At 44.2% G+C, this 18364-nt stretch overlaps 8 protein-coding genes across 8 annotated transcripts; 2 read left to right on the top strand and 6 right to left on the bottom strand.

Annotated features, from left to right (window-relative positions):
* Positions 1-2067: 2067 nt before the first annotated feature.
* Positions 2068-2550, bottom strand: EAF01_004506 (uncharacterized protein; the record flags this gene model as incomplete). The annotated part of the gene is made up of 1 exon (XM_038912760.1): positions 2068-2550. One exon carries the CDS (start codon positions 2548-2550, stop codon positions 2068-2070), a length of 483 nt encoding a protein of 160 aa, XP_038772444.1.
* Positions 2551-3443: 893 nt separating this feature from the next.
* On the bottom strand, positions 3444-3967 carry EAF01_004507 (uncharacterized protein; the record flags this gene model as incomplete). Its single annotated transcript, XM_038912761.1, has 3 exons — positions 3444-3564; positions 3617-3857; positions 3919-3967. 3 exons carry the CDS (start codon positions 3965-3967, stop codon positions 3444-3446), a joined length of 411 nt encoding a protein of 136 aa, XP_038772445.1.
* A 1370-nt stretch (positions 3968-5337) lies between these two features.
* Positions 5338-6565, top strand: EAF01_004508 (uncharacterized protein; the record flags this gene model as incomplete). The annotated part of the gene is made up of 4 exons (XM_038912762.1): positions 5338-5508; positions 5556-6299; positions 6375-6448; positions 6505-6565. 4 exons carry the CDS (start codon positions 5338-5340, stop codon positions 6563-6565), a joined length of 1050 nt encoding a protein of 349 aa, XP_038772446.1.
* Positions 6566-7230: 665 nt separating this feature from the next.
* On the bottom strand, positions 7231-8907 carry EAF01_004509 (uncharacterized protein; the record flags this gene model as incomplete). Its single annotated transcript, XM_038912763.1, has 2 exons — positions 7231-8136; positions 8188-8907. 2 exons carry the CDS (start codon positions 8905-8907, stop codon positions 7231-7233), a joined length of 1626 nt encoding a protein of 541 aa, XP_038772447.1.
* Positions 8908-9762: 855 nt separating this feature from the next.
* On the bottom strand, positions 9763-11454 carry EAF01_004510 (uncharacterized protein; the record flags this gene model as incomplete). The annotated part of the gene is made up of 1 exon (XM_038912764.1): positions 9763-11454. One exon carries the CDS (start codon positions 11452-11454, stop codon positions 9763-9765), a length of 1692 nt encoding a protein of 563 aa, XP_038772448.1.
* A 1157-nt stretch (positions 11455-12611) lies between these two features.
* Positions 12612-13265, top strand: EAF01_004511 (uncharacterized protein; the record flags this gene model as incomplete). Its single annotated transcript, XM_038912765.1, has 1 exon — positions 12612-13265. The coding sequence occupies one exon, from the start codon at positions 12612-12614 to the stop codon at positions 13263-13265; it is 654 nt and encodes a 217-aa protein (XP_038772449.1).
* Positions 13266-15389: 2124 nt separating this feature from the next.
* On the bottom strand, positions 15390-16397 carry EAF01_004512 (uncharacterized protein; the record flags this gene model as incomplete). Its single annotated transcript, XM_038912766.1, has 1 exon — positions 15390-16397. One exon carries the CDS (start codon positions 16395-16397, stop codon positions 15390-15392), a length of 1008 nt encoding a protein of 335 aa, XP_038772450.1.
* Positions 16398-17242: 845 nt separating this feature from the next.
* Positions 17243-17971, bottom strand: EAF01_004513 (uncharacterized protein; the record flags this gene model as incomplete). Its single annotated transcript, XM_038912767.1, has 3 exons — positions 17243-17651; positions 17722-17776; positions 17839-17971. The coding sequence occupies 3 exons, from the start codon at positions 17969-17971 to the stop codon at positions 17243-17245; spliced, it is 597 nt and encodes a 198-aa protein (XP_038772451.1).
* Between the last annotated feature and the right edge of the window lie 393 nt (positions 17972-18364).

Below are 18364 nucleotides of genomic sequence, written 5' to 3' on the forward strand. Positions count from 1 at the left end.
AGATAGGACGTTTTCGATGGAGAAGGCGAGGGAGAGGTTGGGGTGTAAACCGGGTGGAGGACATGGAAGAGAATATTAGGGAGGGGGTGGAGTAGGCGGTGAGAGACAGGCTGGGATTGGCGGTTTCAAGGAACGATTGAATGGGGAGAGCGACGGGATCGAGGTATTTGGAGATATGAGAGAGAGAAATAAGGGTATTTATCTTGATCTTTATGACTATGATGAATAGGACCTCGAATTTGACAGCTATTCTCTCTTCCAATCTTACATACTTGGCATGCCTCCATCTCCGACGTCAATAACAAACACATAACCACAGTGAATCTCTCGCTCCACCTAGCCAACCCGAACCACCCAGCCCACCAACCAAAAATGAATCCCTCACCCCCAAATAGAAGCTTAAACAAACTCTCTCCCTCAAGAAACCACCACAAACTGCGTGGTACAGTGGTCTATCCCACTACCTCCACAAGATCGTCAGTCGCAGCGACCGAATTGATTTCACTTCGCTTGGGTGCACATCACGCATTGTCGGCCGCACCTATTAGATCTAAAAAACTGTTAATCATGAATTGATTCATAGCCTTTTTTGCCATCTTGACTTGTTTGTTTTTTGGTGGGTTGGAAAATCTGAGGTGGTGTAGGCGAGCAATATATTTTGTCGAATCAACTTTTTCATATTTAGTGAGTGAACGATGGGGTAATAATTGTAGTTATTCAAGGACTCGTGATGAATACATTGTTCTCCAGCATTTTACTAGCTGTATGTCGATGATATCGATCCTCGAGTTATGTTTGATGGCTACAGATAGTAAGTCCTTGAGCATTTCAATCATATTGTGTGTCTTTCTCTATATATAACATAGAAAACAATCAGAACTTTTTTGGATTCTTTTCAGGGAGATAATTGATGGTTCTGCGATAATCAATCCGCTTCTTACTATTCTCCGATGCTACATGCGTAAGAACTTGCGATATGACTCTCATTAAATGTATGAAGGTGTTGGGACTAGTACGATGAAGGAAGAGGAGACTGAAGAGTGTAAACCCCTGCCTAAAATAGCTGTCACTGTAATTGGCTAGCCCTCGCTTGCAGAAGCTCATTTATTGATGCCAAATACTCGAACAAAGGTGTTATCGATCTTCTAGGAACCCCTAGAGATTCTGATGACCATAAAACTAAGCATACGATTCATAGTGAGAATAAGAAACATTTGACTTGCTAAAATCTTTTGAGGGCCGCATTCGATGTTTAAAGAAACTTAACAAAGATATTGTGTGATATCTGAAAGAACACTGAGACTAAAAGCGGGAATTTACTATTGAGAGTGCATGTCGTGGACCTATTCTCGTAATTTCCTTGGAGAAGAAAGAGTCAGACTCACACATTATCTTAAAGCTGGAGAGTCTCTTATCAAGTGTCCTAGATTAGACAAAACAAGGGTTTGACGGAATACGAATCAGTTCGTCATATTTTCTCGAATTTAGTCTAAACGCCAGCAATAAGTATGATCTATAGCTCACCGTCAAGAATGAAGCACGTTATACTTAGCTTAGTCAAAGAACTCACCACCACTCAAAAGACAGCGAGGTCGCCGGGATATACTGTCGCATCTGGAAGAAACGAGAACATCCATCACAAGACCTAGACAGTGGGTTCCAGAAGCTCTTATGGAGATTTGAAGTTATTGGTAGGAACAATACCTCAAAAATGATAGGAAAATAAGACTATATCACCCAAATTTGTTAGCGCAAAGGATAATGGTGCAAATCTACTCTCTGCATTCACGCATGTCTAACAGAACAAGTCGCGTCTTGAAAAAAGTGAACATAAACGCGTGGAGGCTTGAGAATTTTGGTAAGTGAAGTGAATCAATTCTAACACGACAGATTTGTACAGGGCTTGCAGCGAAAAGGATCGAAGCTGAGAATCAAATTTTATTCTACTCTCACAACCATTGGCGTACCTACCATATTTATACCCATTCCTACCGTTTCATCACTGTAACGTTCATTACAATGGCACCCCCTGCACACAAGCGAACAAAGCATGACGAAGAGGTAAATTCAATATCTATATTGCAAGTAGAATGTCAAGCGCGTGGCTGTACTGCGGCCTGGGGGTATTATAAGATTGAAAATGAGAAGAGATTGCGGGTCGAGAGTTGGCTGTAGATTAGCCTTGATCGTGCTTTTTTCGCCATTGGTCAACTCGTATTTATCACTTTTTTTTTCCAAATAACCAACTAGCAAAATGTCGATAACAGATAGAGATGTAGAGCTGAAACTCACAGAATTCGTGATGGCATGGATATTTGTTCCAGCCATGTAAATTGGGTCTTCTTCTTCGTCCCTTCTTCGCTTTCCCAAGATAGAAGGCCAACCATACACCTGCTGTAGAACTGCAAGAGGGCCTCCATGTGGTATGCCTGAGTAGACTGGACCATTAACGCTAGAAATCTGATCCGCTGGAGGTGGGGGAGGAAAAAGAGGCATAGTGCTTGGCAAGAGTGGTTCTTTGCGAACATGGGCTAGGGCCTGCTGTGCCATTCTTTCCCTCATAATCCTTAGACTTCGCTTTGGATTGTTTGAATAGCATGTCTTGAATGATTTCAAGTCAGCGGTGACTCCCCACATTCTTTCACCAGCCAGAGATTCAATGCAGGCATGGATTTTGCGATGTCAACTTTGATAGCAGCTATGTCTCTTCAAATAAGAGTCCCCGCAGAGAGACAGGAGTCCTTGAGGAGATGCTTGGCTGGCGTGGCAAGAATTGACCCTGATATCTTCTGAGCGAAACCGATACTCTCTATACCATGTACGACTAGACGACCACGTTCTCTTTGTTCTTCTCTCTTTTCCTTTGTAGCGCAAACACTTTGGTTGGATTAATGCATGAATAAACGATTAATGGCAATATATGGGTTCGGGGGAGGAAGGCCAGCAAAGACGAATCTCTCACCTGTACGCGGTGCTGGCTACGAACCTGGGTAACCCTTATCGATGTATTGATATCATTTTCAAAAGATACTCAGAGCCGAGAGGGTTAGAAAACTTTGTGTAAATAGCCGGCAACAGAAAAATAGAATTGGCCCGCTGAACATCTCCTTTGACTCTCATAGTATGACTACATATTTGACACTTGTTCAGCAAAATTTTACCACTACAAGGCACTGTAGTCCTTCTCAAAACATAGATTTAGATTGAAGACAGAAATAATACGATTCTGTACACCATGTACAGACAGAGAACTGGCAAAGGAATAAATTCGAGTCTAATCTCATGAGACTGCCGAAGCCGGAAGAATTGCTGTCAGTGGTATTTGATGTCTACATAATACCAGCACCAACCAAAATCTCTATACAAAGACCACCATCACATGGCACCCTTAAAGATCGAGCCTTGACTTTTCCTTATTCCTTCCAATATATAACACCATCCACTTAGTTCCCGAACTTAGGTTCTTGTTTTGCGCCCTCAATAGCTTTACAGAAACTGAGTCGTTTCTCAGTGTAGAACTCAGTCATGACTTTTCCATAATCAGCAGCGCCATCATCGAGGCTCCTATAAATCAGTCAGTTCTAGACTTCCACTCTCGAATATCAACATGACTTACCCAGCTTTGATACCAACAAAGTCAGGCATGAGCTCGAGTTCACCAAAAAGACTGCTTCCGCAGGTCCCGCAGAATGAACGCTTGTTGATCTTTCCCGAATCTCCGGGCTGCTCATATGTTTTTGGAGTTCCTTGCAAGAGCTTGAACTGAGCTCGAGACAAAAGCACATTGGAAGAGGAGGTAGCGCCACACCATTTTTGACATGCATTGCAATGGCAAAGAGCAGTCAACTTTGGTTCGCCTAATAGATGTTATTAATGTGCTTCTGATGAATAAGCATATGATGGCCTGGAAAGACGAACCTGTGTATTCATATTGAATTTGGCCGCACAAACAAGATCCTTTAGGCATGTTGAAGAATAAGGAATTTATAGACTTGAATAAAGTGAATACGAAATGATTGTTTCTGGAACTGATTATTGTTCGATATGTGGATGAATGATTGTGAAAGAACGAGGAAATGCTGCCATTTTATGCTTTTGTTGACTGCGTTCTAGATCAGATTTGTCAGACACTTACAAGCGTGCATGATAGACTGGAGAAGTCGAAGGGAGACAAACTCCTAGAGATTGTTCTTGTTTGCACAGGTAATAAATTGGGGATCCACCGTACACCCGCGCGGCTCACTGATAGCAAAGCTTGCAGCAATTCCCAATCCTCGATGCGCGGGACGTAATGGGAGACGACCATTGAGAACTTAAAGCTCTGGGCCTTCTAAGTGACAAACAACGACACCAAGCACAAGCCTGGCACTCCTTATCACTACTATTAGGCGATATGATTCGTGCAAAATCATGGATGATTTTCATGGCGTACTTACCTCCACACTTTGCTCGTATTTGACAGTACATGCTCAACTTGGGCCTCTATGCACGACACGTTGATTGTCAAGCGATACCTTTTAATAGCTAGTTGAATGGGATCATTTGAGATCACCAGCCTCACAAGGCCATTCCTAGATTAAAATGTATAGGTGAATAAGGTTTTACCGGTGAGGATTTCATGATACACGAGGTTATGTGCAGTGTTACTGCTAGGCAAGTACCATAGGATACCGAATTAGAGCTCCCTACCCAAAGAAATCACATGGCTAGGCTCTTCACTTTTCACTGTTTAGCTTTCCCGGCCAGCGGGCGTATAACCTTGATTAGATACTTATCTTTAATTTACTGTGCTTTGTAAAGAGGGCTTTCGTGTGTTGTACAAGTCACATTGACTTTTTCAAGAGGCGAAGGTTGGATTGATGATTGATGTTTTAACCTTTTCGATGTGGTCTGAACTCAAGCTGGGGTAGAAGCCGCGCGGCGGATGCCAAGACCTTCTTACGTGGTAAATAATATAAGCTTTCTTACTGGTTTCTTGACCAATGTGCTAAACGAGGATTTTCGTATAACACATAATAGAAGGTTTAAGGTTTGGCCTAAGGGATTAGATCAAAGTCTAAGCTTTTCGAGGCTAGCTGCGGGCTGAGTCCATGGTGGAGTGGAAAGCCGCGCGGGAGAGGCCAAGACTTCCATTTGAAGCAAATTATGTGAGCTTTCTACGTAATTGCCGGTGGTGGAAGATCGATGCTTGTGTAACGCAACCTTCAAAGACTTAGCACCTAGTAGACTATAAAGGGTGGATGTCCTCCTTCAATCATGGGCACATATCGAACTTCCTCAAGATTTACCTTGAACGTCATCCCTGCATCCTTTATTCATTCTTCCCCAATATAAACAATGGCCGAGGTTTTACCAACTACGACAAAAGTCTGGAGAGTCCAAGGAACGGACGGTTTTGACAGTTTGGAATACAACGCGGAGGAGGCTCTTCCACAGTTGTCAGACAACGATGTTCTCGTCAGATTCCATGCCGCTGCTTTGAACTACAGAGATGTCTCAATACCTCATGTCCGCTCACACTTATCCTTGGATGACAAGATGCTAACAGAGACTAGGGAACATTTCCATTCGGGTTCAAAAAAGGTGTTATACCAGGATCAGATGGTGCTGGAGAAGTAGTGGCTGTTGGTGCAAGAGTGACACGATTCCAGAAGGGCTCAAAGGTCGTGACTCAATTCAACCAGAAACATATCTATGGATCACTTACCTCGAAGAGCATAAGTACTGCGCTCGGTGGAGACCTCGATGGTGTTCTTCGTCAATATGGAATTTTCAACGAAGAGGGTCTTGTGCTGATGCCAAAGTCACTGGATTATCAGCAGGCTTCCACTTTGACGGGCGCTGGAGTAACAGCATGGAACGCTTTATATGGCCTCAAGCCAGTCAGGCCGGGTCAGTTCGTGTTGACACAAGGCACGGGCGGAGTATCATTATTTGCGATTCAATTCGCAAAGGCTGCTGGTGCTACGGTTATTGCTACAACTTCGTCTCCCGACAAAGTCAAACAGCTGAAAGAGTTGGGTGCGGATCATGTGATTAATTATAGAGAGGTTACAAATTGGGGGGAGGAAGCCAAGAAATTGACAGGCTCAAGGGAAGGTGTCGATCATGTTATCGAAATCGGCGGAGGTGGAACCATGGCGCAATCCATCAAAGCGATCAAGTATGATGGTATTATCAGTGTCATTGGCTGGTTGAGCAAGGCAGACGAGAAAGAGCCGAGCTTCCTTGAAACTGTTAGCAATGTCTTCACCGTCCGAGGATTGTTCGTCGGAAGCAGAGCGATGTTCGAGGAGATGGTAAGTTCAAGCTTTTTCTCATTAACATCCGTTCCAAACCACTCTGTGTGTAGGTCCTGTGCTAATAATTTGAAGAATGCTGCCATTGACGCCGCCAACCTCAAACCTGTCATTGATCGTCGCGTATTCAAGCTGGAGGATCTCAAAGAGTATGACAAAAGGCCCCTTTCTAATTTAGCTAGCAATCAGTGCTAATATATTCTAGGGCGTACACATATATGAAGGGGCAGAAGCACGTTGGTAAAGTCTGTGTCACTATGGAATAGATTTCTAGCATTATCTAGAGCGAAGATTTTAGTATAAATGAAATTCTGGAGAATTTCAAATCCATTTATGGTACACTTCACCAATCACGGGAATGTGCTCGCGCGTCAAGCAGGGATTTGATAACAACAGTGAATAATTGCAATTTGTAACTAATAGTATGTTTGTTATACTAAATGATTGATCTTGAGTACAAAGCTCTACCAGTGCCGGGATCTAGTATTTTTCGTATTCGAATTACACTTCACTTTGGTGGTATGTATTGATATTTGTGAAGATATCCCTTGGATAGCTTGAATAGCCTGTCTATCCAGTCTATTTATCATATGATGATTGCTGAGTAAGTATCGTTTGATGCAAGATATGTTTCTCGTTGTAACACAAGGCTCACCAAGTGTAACGTGTGATACAAGAATCTGCGCCTCTACATGAATATGTATGCCCCCACTGGCCCAGTCTCTCGAGGGTTCCACTGGCTACTAGCTTCGTCTCGAAACCCTGGCAAGCTCCGAGTCGCAAAACATTGGTTACCGTGTGAACAAATGTGGAGTCAAGGATAGCGCGCAGTTGGGTTATGATCGATCGTATCTAAAAATCGCACTTACGAAACCTCAGTGCACACTTCTCGGTAGAGCTGTGGTAAAGATTTGACTGATAAAATCACCGATCAGACAAGAAGAGTCTTGACCCCTAGACTGGACATGGCTGCTGCCCAGCTCCAGGGACTGCACGGCTGATTTTTACGAAGTCTCCAGCACTCTTCCATGATCGAGGATGCATTCTGAAAGTTGCAGAAAATCCCTCGATCCAGGTTTGCCAAAGCCGCAATCTGTCGAAATTCATCCTCTTGCTCTTCGTCTGCCATACAGCTAACGATACAGAAAGGCCATACAAGGTGGCGTATCCATCGACCATCGGGAAGTTCTCGGAAGGCTTTCAGGGCTGCTGACACGCTATCTCTGATCTCTGAAATCTTAGGGTATGCACCAGACTGGGTGACATATAAGTAGACCTTTGCAGCACATGCAAATATATGAGTGACATGTTGGCTTTCTCGAGCTCGCAGCCCACACGGATCAGAGTTATCGCCAGTTTGACGGGCTCTATTGTCTTGTATGCCTCTTTCAATTTGATCTTCAATACAGGCTGCACGCCTAGCCAGCTGAAATTGGCTCAAATCGCCCAAATCCTCTCGCGCGACTTTCCACTCGCCCAAGAGCGCAATGTCCATGATAGCAATCATAACCCAGTTCTGACTTCCCATCAACTTACAAAGTTGGATTTTGCCATTATCTATGCGCAGAATAGAAGGGTAGACATCAGAATACTCTGGATTTGCACCTATAGTCACGGAAGATATACCATCAAACCAGATCAGTGCCGTAGAAAAGAATTCGAGAGCTAATTCTTCGTCCAAAGAAAGAGCATCGGAATCGGATGTTGGGGAGTCTCCCATCTCCAGCACTGCATTTAAGGTGTTCAATGGTAGCAGAAAATTGTCCTTAAGACCTATGAAAATGGTTCTCGCAGCCTTTAAATGGGTCTGCCAGTTATTACTATCTCCTTTCAAAACCTACCATGCATAATTTAGTAGGTTTCCAGTTCTTCGAGTTATAAGGCTCACCTCAAATGAAATAAAAAAGATCATACAGGCAAGTATTTCAACTTTAGTCTTTGTCCTGCCCAAACCGATTTCCAAACGGAGCCGATCAATGTGTTGTCTAAGACCAACCAGTGCAAGACAATGGTGCTTCTGCAGGTCTACGAGTATATTATCACTAATTTTAGACCCACTTTCTGAGGATGTAGCACTCTGATGATATGCGCTTAAGCTCAGCGCCGCATGATACAGTGGCTTCGTTTGTAATAAGATACTCAGAAGCCAGCCACGGCCACCTTCTGAGGCCAAAGGCCTGTAGAATCTGAATTGGAGGGGAAAGACAATATCCAGATAATGCATCAAGAGGCTCGCCTCGCGTCCATGATAGTTGTTAATCATGAAGCTCAGTGAGCAGCCCACGCACGCTGGCTTCCGGGACGCATCGCTGGACTCTGTATCTGTTATCGAGCTGCCGGTAATGGGTGTGGATTCTGGGCCATTCTTTGCCACAGTGAGACTGGCTATCTCTCTTTTGCGTTTCTTGTTCTCTTTTATGACTCTTTTGATTCGCTCCGATTCCGCCCTCTCTGAAGATCCTCCATCCATCCAAGTGGGCTTCTCACTGTAGCCATGGCAAATGATGCGAAGTGAATCACACGTCGAACACGTGGGTCGTTCTTCCTGACATTTTTTCTTTCGCAGTCGACACGTCCAACAACCAGTGCTACTTCGTGCTGCAAGCATGATATCTTGGCGGTTGACGAGAAACAAATAATCTATCAGTCAGTCTATTTCAAGATAAATGCCGATGTAAGTTCTGGCAAATGCGATGTAAGTTCCGATCTCCGGGACACTTGCTTTTCCGTCCGACTCTAAGCTTAAAGGGTGCTAGTTAAAGTGGGGTGCCAGAAGAAAAACCTATGGAAGATAAGACTATAGTGGATCAAAATATATATAATCCAGATCTACATAGCATTAACAGTCGGCCGCTTGAAAAGCCAACTATTAATGATTCTTCACGCCTTCTCCACCTTAGGGACGATTCCTCAACCGAGCCTGCATCGCTATTGCCAATTTTCTACCCCATCACTTCAACACGTGTTCTCAAAGTTATTGATTTTGAACCCTGTATTATATATGATAAAACAACATAGAGGAATTCAGGATGTCATATTGATTGTGTACAGTTCTTTTTCAAAGTTATATATAGAGCAAAATGGAACATTAAAAGCCGATCATTGGTCATGTTGCAAAGCTTGACTTGAAACTTTGTCATGTTCATAAATTGTTATTCATGAAGAAGACCCTTCCAAATAGACAACAGAGTGCTATACACTTCCCCTGTTACAGTGTTCTGCTCTAAATGGTTTCTACTTACAAAACTGAAAAACAATAGTGTTGGCCCTTTGGTCACCTCTTCGTTAATGTTTATCGTAGCCTATTTTTTATTTACATGTGCTCCCTCGCTTTCAACTGTGAAATAAATACTGAGATTCTCTTGCCAGTCATCGATGCGCAGCATGTTTGGAATCTTTCAGATTTAGTAGTCGTCTCAGAGGCAGCTACAGTTTATGCTATAACCCCACGGGCTCGACCAGATCAATTAGACGTGTCCCGCCTGCAAAAACAGGATGACTTGACGGGAACATCTGCAATCGCAAGGGCTAGTTTTACCTGTGGCTCGATGAGCCGGGCTTCTGTCTTGCGGCCAAGGCGTGTCAAACATTCGTGATAGCCCTGAAGCGCCCAGACGTTGTTTGGATGTTGATGAGCACGAGGTAGCAATCCATCGAGTCCAAGGTCCGCGCTATATACTTGCGCTGCTTCCTCGACATGTCCTTGCTCCAGCATTAGCGCAGCGTAGGCATGGCGCGGTGGCTGCATCCAAGCCCATGGCTCACTGTAGATAAGTCCGTCGCTGAGTTCAACAGACTTGCGAAGGCTTTCAAAAGCTTGCTTGTAGTTTCCGCGGCGGTACTCGATTTCTCCATCTAACATAGCAGTACCTACAGCCAAAATATCAACACATTTGTTGGGAAAAGCCTGGCGAGAGGCCGGAACGCGCTCAACGGCAGATTTGAATAGAGTTCGCTCTTTCTCCGCCTCCTGAACGTTACTGGTTGCGGCATATGCTACACCCTTTGCGTAATGAAGCATTGCCGTAGTGACGCAGTACAACTGACGATCAATAGGGAACTCCATCTTGATAATATCTTGCCACAGTCCAAAGCGAACCATGACATGAGAACGGACCGACATGAAACTCTCAAGCCAATCCGCCATAGGAGGTGACGAGACACGCAACAATTCCTCGGGACAAGATGCCTCCATCCGGGCTACAGTCTGAAGCGCGATCTTAGACTGACCCGCAAACATTGCCGCATAAATCAAGGAGTGAAAATCGTGAAGCCGGTAAAAGGTATAGAAATTATTCCCACCCGACCGGCTTAGAAACTTATCATCTGCAATGGTGGAGTTGTAGTTGGAGGCAATTGCGCGCCGATAATCACCTATGAGAACATCCAAGTGCGAAGGCATGTGATGGAGATGACCAGCATCGGGTATCAAGTCGCGTAAATGATCTGCCGCGTTCAATCCAAGTTCTGGGTTCGGAGACATCTCAATATAGTGGATGTACATGTGCAAAAGGCCTGGGTGTTTCAATGCACCATCCTGTTCCAAGGCCCGCTCGAGGACGCTCTTGATCTTCAAGGTGCGAGCGCCCGGGCCCGGATTTCCGGTGTGAAGATCCCACAGATTCCATGGGGTCAGATTCATCATTGCGTCAGCATAGAGAGTGGCTACGTCAACACTATCCGGATGCTGTTTATAGACTGATTCCATCGCGTCCGCGTAAGCTCGGTTTTGGGCGGAGTAATCCTTGACTAGGTAGTCAGGCTGAAAGCGAGATTGGATAGCATCGATGAGCGCCTGCTCGAGTGGCGTCGCACTGGCGGCGTTTTCTTTTGCTTGTCTGGAGGCTTTATATGTCCGCTCCACCGTTATTTTGAGGTCATTCTCATCAAAAATCTCCCAGGGTTTGTTGTAGTTTGGGCCCAAGGCGAATGCCAGCCCCCAATAGGCCATTGCACAAGAATGGTCGTGTGCTATAGCCTGCTCGAAGCAAGCGGCCGCTTCTGCGTGGTTGAATGCATAGACCCATGTTAAACCACGGTTGAACCACACTTGTGCATCTTTGCTCTTGGTGCTGATCTCCTGCTTGAATGATCCGAGGTTGTAGTATTCAGTGGTTGAAGGGATAGGGCCTGCTTGCCGAATTTCAAACGTCATTGTAGATGAGAGAGGGGCCTTGAAGGTCGTGTTGTAAATGTAGGTGGAATATTTGAAGTGCGGAGAGGAAGAAGGCTTTTCACATCTTTAATATATTCACTGGATGATCTACCTCCACAAAAAATAACGCTCTCTTGAGATAGATACGCTAGAGAATCGGGAATTTCCGCTAACTGGATCAAAACCCGAGATTAAATCTCTCCGAACAGCCCATTCATAAACTCTAAATTTGTGTGCGTTTGATCCGGGAAGTTTTGCTAGTAGCATTCCTTGAGGAAAGTTCTGGACTTGATTAGATGCAAAGTGCAATTGATAAGCAGCTCCGGTGCATTTACCGTGCTGTTTCCTGTGGTTGACACTGCCAAATTTAGAGCTCAAAATCAGATTTATGTTTGCAGTTGTGAGGATGTAAGCGATAGGTGCGGAACTCACGGTACAGTTACGTAGTATGCAGTGGGTCAGCGATAATGAGAGTCGATTGAGGTATGGGGGCGTCTCGATCGTAAGGGTCTAAGACGGTGGGACGTAGTGGCAAAATCTGGCTTAGCCTTATACAGAGATATGAAGTCAATTTTTTGCTCCCGCGCGGCTTTATCAGATACAGAGTGTGCCAACCTAAATATATCTGACAGTTGTAGCAGGCATATGATCTATGCAAAGATCATGCCGGGCCGTTTGTTCTCCCAAAGAATAAGAGCATCATTACTAGCTTCCGTAGTAATTAGCAGGTATGCCTCGGATTGTAGTCTAATGCTTGGGAAATCGTATGTTCCTGGCGCACGGCTCCCCATCTTCGGCTCGCCTTGCCTTCCGCAGAGATTCTCGGCAGAGATGCTTTCGAGAATTGCCTTTTTTTTTAGACAAATCATCCTTTGATATTGATCTGGCTGTAACCTGTTGTCTGCATTTCTAATTCAATTTGACTTCGACTGTTACTAAGATCCGCCTTCTCCGGACTCGACTCTGGTGCTGTTTAGCGACTAATAGAATGAATCGCCAATTTCTACAATCTAGAATAATGAAGATTTTAATATATAAGGCATCCTCTACCTTGGATAGTCTCATCAGTACCTGCCTTCAAATCAATCCTCTTATCCGACAATCCAACCGCTATTGAAAGTTTCAATTTCTCATCTAGCTTGACGACAAATCTCAAAATGCTTCCAATCACACTTTATTCTCATCCTTTCGGTCCTAACCCGTGGAAGGTGGCTCTCATCCTCGAGGAACTGAACATCCCTTACACAACAAAGTTTGTGGATTTCTCCGAAGTCAAAAAGGAGCCGTATACTCAAATCAACCCAAACGGGCGGCTACCATCTATCCAAGACCCTAACACCGACATTACGCTCTGGGAATCCGGTGCCATCGTCGAATACTTGATCGAAAAATATGATGTCAAAAACCGGTTGAGCCATAACACCTTCCCCGAAATATATCTCGCTAAACAGTGGCTGCACTTCCAAGCTTCTGGTCAAGGGCCATACTATGGTCAGGCTTCATATTTCACCGGGATCCACGCCGAAAAGATCCAAAGTGCTATTGACCGATACGCAAAGGAGATACAGAGAGTCACTGGAGTTCTCGAATCTGTGTTGAAGACTCGAGACTGGTTGGTCGGCGACAAATGCACCTACGCCGATCTCTGTTTCATAGCATGGCAAAGATGGGCACCTCGATATGGTGGTGAAGATCTTTATAAAGATTGCCCACATGTGGAGGCATGGCTGGAGAGGATGAAGATGAGGCCTGCAGTCAAGAAGATTTATGCTGATCAAGATGTCGCTATGTCAGAAGCCGGGAAGAAATGAACATGCTAGCATATGGGTAGATGACCATACACAGTCATGCTGTCTATACCAGGACCCCCGTAGCACATAATCATTTCTCACTTTCTGCTGTGCTCTTCTGTCGATCTGTTGCTTCAGTAGTGACCTTGTTCGAGTTCGTTTGAAAATTAGCCGCCCATATGTATAGATCATATCTTTATCATCAATACAAATGATTCCGTTCTCGCCCTTTGGACCCAATAGTATTCAACTTCAACGACACCTGTAAGTCAGTTCAAAGGATGAGGTTTTGATATTGCACCTCAACAGCTTCACGAGCCGCAATGTTAATCTCTACTATCATACCATGGTTCAAAACCTGCACGTGATGTATCCTGTAACCTGTACTCTGTTTATAGAGCCACGATTAAATGAGAAGAGAACCAAGTGAAATTTTCACCTTCAAAAGGATTGATATTGAATGCAAAGATCTTGTGGTTTGAGTCTAGAATTTCGGATTTATCAATCAAACGAAGATGAAGAAGATTTAGTCATTAGCAAGACAATATAAATTTCGGAGTAAAACTATCTACCTTTGCCAATCTGTACTGTGATGCAAAGTCTAAGAAGTACTTTAAGAGTATTTCAACGGTTAGAAACAAGGTTATCGAGTCGTGCCACGACATCGAAAAGTATGGTGGACTTAGAGCTATTACCAGCAGTGTAACCACTCAATCACTTGATTGGTGTATACTTTGAATTATCCTTATACCTGCCTGTACTTGACACATCAGGATTTCTGTCGACGTCCATTGGTTCCGATGATTCACCTCAAGCCATGCGCCATCTTTCTCCAGCATGTATATTACTTGTCAGTACTGAAGACCATAACGCAGATTTGAATGCGAACACGGTAATTACACGAAATCGAAGCACGATAAAATAATCTGCATGACAAACACGCGCAAAACTTCTTCGGCAAATGGTATAAACACGCGAGGAGATGGAAACCTTTCACATAAGAACGTCCTTAAAAATCGATTTGAAATCTCAAAATCTCAAAAAGCCTTGGTGTATTATCCCGAAACATATAGCCATATATCATGACTCACCCACTGTTCAAAGATCCTACTAACCATCCCAAGTTGTTACATGGAAATCATACCAGGTAGTCAGACCAACGACTCAAATGCAAATCCTCTGATATCCGCCAAAGACATCAAATCAACTCAATCATCCAACAGCAAATGAACTCTTGCTAGCCTAGCCGTCCTTTGAAATGTGAAAAACAAACCAAGGGGAGAGAAAATTATCAAGATGTATTCATTCCCTCCCAAACCTCTCGCAATCCCTCTGGATTCGCCATCTCTCAATCCAGAGATCAAGCAATGAAACAAGAAACAAAAAATGCTCAAACCTCAACGCCCATTCCAACCTCAAATCTCAACACTCCTCAATTTCCAAACTCCTAACCAATCTCTCCATCCTCCCCACCACTCAGCCTCATGAGTCAGCGGAGCCAGCAACTATCCATTTCCATATATCCTATCCTATCCTATCCTATTTTACCATAAACAAACTATCCATCTACCCATCTACATTCGCTTAATCAATATAGCACATCTAATATCACAATGCATGTATTCATCTATCTATAATGATATATAGGGAAGGATCGGGCCGGCGGGGGGATTAAATATCTGACCCTATCTAGATTCCACTGTAACCACGCTCGTGTGATTAAGATTCTTCCGCACGCATGTCATTTTGGTTCAAGGCACCTTGGATCGTGGAGTTGTAGTATCTCATACCATATTACATGGCATCATATTGTATTCATTGGTGATCAATCTTGATCGTAATTCATCGAGTTAATTATGTATTTTGTCAAAAACAAATGGGGAAGGGGACGGAAATTTATTTCTGATATTGTATATTTACTCACTCACTTATGAACAGTGAAGAATCCATTCAAGTAGAATGTGAACTCGAAAGGTATAAAAAGAAAATCGCAAGAAAGCAAAGAAGAAACAAAAACTCCTGTTAAGAAATCAGATGATTTAACCCACCTATTCCCTATCAAGTTCATCGTCGCACCTACCTACCTACCTACCTACCTACTCAAAAGCCCTCGGATCATAAGGCTCCCAAGCCTCCTCTCCCTCATCAAGCTCGAATTCCTCTCCCCCCCCCCCTCTCTACTCCCTCGCCTCTCACCCCTCTCATAAACCCCTCTCTCTCCCTCGCAAACACCAATCTCGCCCTATCCAACCTCTCACTCGCCCTCGGTCTCTCCTCCATCCACTCCCTCAACGGCGTACTATACTGCGCCATCGCATTATGCGCATCATCCAACAACATCGTGACGCTTTCCTGCATGGCAAGCGCAAGATTGATAGTTTCCTGATCGCCCGATCGGACTGCGCGTTGGAGTTCCTGAAACGCGAGTTGAACGTTCTGTTCTGCGTCGTGTTTGACCACGTTGGCTTCGTAGGATAGGCGGGCTTGGTTGATTATTTTGGTGTCGAGGGATCGAAGGGTGTCGAGGGCGTTGATGTAAGTTGCTTCGGAATGTTGCATCACTGCAAAGGTACCTGATGCAGAACTGAAAACTGGGGGAGGGGGTGAGTGGGGATGATTTCTTGGCGGGGAATGATATCTATGGGGAGGTGGTGATGGGAATCTTCTTGGAGGAGAAGACTGTCTTCTCGGCACTGGCCTCCCGACCGGAGAATGGTGGCGGGGAGGAGTAGGAGTACTAAAATTCCCAGGTACATCAAGTGGCATGGGTTCAAGTTCTTCCCCAACATTTCCCTCAAGATGATCATTCTCATTTCCACCTCCGTAATCTGCCTGAGCTTGCATCATCTGTTCTCCTTCCTCAACTGCTCTATCTCTAACACGTCTCGCGGCGTTATTGATCTGTCTAATCCTATCTCTTGCCGCTTCTCTTACCCCACCAGTAATGTTACGAATTTCCTCGCGACAAATGGGGCAGGTAGTGTGGTCGTCGTCAAGCCAACGTTGAACGCAGTCTCGATCAAAAATGTGATTGCACGCAGTTTTAACAGGTTCTCCGTTCTCTCCACCATCGAGATCGTCCTGACAGATCGCACAGGTGCGTTGGTCTGCTGGGAGAGAACTTACATTGACTCTGGTCAATTGTGGTGGCATCTTGAATAACGCGAAGAGAGGTATCAAGCAGATAGAGTCGTGTTGAAATGATTGCTGTGATTTCTGTGATTGTGAGTGCTGGTATGTGAGTCAATTCAAATGGACATTGTATCCACTGCACTCGACACTTGACACGTTTCAAAGACATTGTTCTGAACTTGAACTCGACTTATTCTTGAGAAGGTACCAAAATATATGAGCCGCTTCAGAAAGTCTCAATCTCAGGCTAGTGTCGAGAGAATTTTGGTTGAAACACTTGATCAACAGCATGGAAGCGAGCGGATACTTCGACAATTTCGACGAGTAGAACAAAGAAATCACTTGCCAACCTGTTGTTGTTGTTGTTGTTGTTGATTGAGACAAAGAAAATAAACGACTTCACAAGCACATTGTGGAACGCATTCATTGAATCTCGAAACTTCTGAATTGAGCTAATCGCTTGGAAATAAGTGAGATGGCTCTTGAGGTGCACAAACATGGTATCTTCTCAAAGAAATCAAATACCAAAACACCCTCCCAGTGCAATTCACCGTCGACTTGCTTGTCTGAAAGCTGTGTATGCAGGTTTCCCAAAAGAAAATATGAGATGGAAAAACACATCTCCAAGCAAGACCTCTATGCCAGTGTAGTAAACATCGCAAAGTTGACAGCATTTCCATGCAAATACGCACAAGAGATCATTCATAGAAATGTCTCAAGCCTTGCCATTTGTATATATCCTCACAACACCGAATCGTGATATCCCATTCCCCAGAATTGCATTTATCGTAATATCGTTGTGCTGCATGTAACTTTTCCAGAAGCCATGAAATTTATTGCATTTGTTGTGAATAATACTGTGATTGTCAGGTTCGGGCTACGAGATTAGGCGATGGACCAAAGAGGTCAGAAATATCCAAGGCTGGATCTATGAAACCATTCTGATATTGTTGAAATCCATGACTTGGCCCACCATGACCATTCATTTGAGAACCAGATGAACTGGAATGACCAGCCAATTGTGCATCATGTTCTCGTAGTAGAGGATCTAATGTAGATTGCATCTCTGGTGATTCTTGGTGTTCGAGTTTTATTGGCATCTGGGGAAGCCGAGGTTCAGTAGTATAATGTTGCGCATTAGCAACCATCGAATCTGCGAACGGTTCAGACTCAGCATCTAAATCTGGAGATGATGGTTGTAAGGGAGGCGGAGGTTGTTGACGTCGTGGATTTTCGACACGGTGGAAAGACTTTTCATGTCGTATGACGACATCCCTAGATAAGAAATTAGTCAACATGACCTTCTACAAGAACGAACAGTAGAGTCGCGCAATACTCAACATACTTTCGCGCGTATCTACGACCGCATAGCTTGCAAGGGAATGGTTTTTCCTGGGTATCTAGAGGTTGAACTCGTATCAACAAAGGAACTTGCATGACTCGCACGATCGATTGTACTCACGACCACGTTCATGCCTTGAACAATGCTCACTTCTCTTGAACACTCGCTGACATACCGAGCAAGTGTAGATACGTGGCTGCTTCTGGACTCGGTTGGTCCTACTCGTGGTCGTACTATGCTGTCTCGAATTCATGATTCAATCGAGGGTGAGATGGAGTAAATAATCGATGACTGTGTAATATTGGAATGAACCCAGGACAAGGTCGTGAATACCAGATGAAATCGATACCAGTCAGACAGGAATATTGAAGACAAGGAATATATGACGGATGAGCGATTGTCTATCAAGGTAAGGCTACGTTGTTGTGTAGTTTGATATGTATCTTGGTGACAGTAGCAGGTAGGTGAGAGTTGGAGGTTGATCGGTACACTTAGAAAGAACGGTTAACCTTAGCGGGGTAGATAAGAGACTAATCCACTTTGGGCCACAGGCATTTTTTTGTGGTTTTTTACGATGGTACTGTTGATCAATTTGGATTCCTTTGATAATCTGGCGGGGACGACAAGCACAGCACAGACTTTTCTT

The sequence above is a fragment of the Botrytis porri genome (genome assembly GCF_014898465.1).
Source record: "Botrytis porri strain MUCL 3234 chromosome Unknown BPOR_005, whole genome shotgun sequence".
Taxonomy (NCBI): domain Eukaryota; kingdom Fungi; phylum Ascomycota; class Leotiomycetes; order Helotiales; family Sclerotiniaceae; genus Botrytis; species Botrytis porri.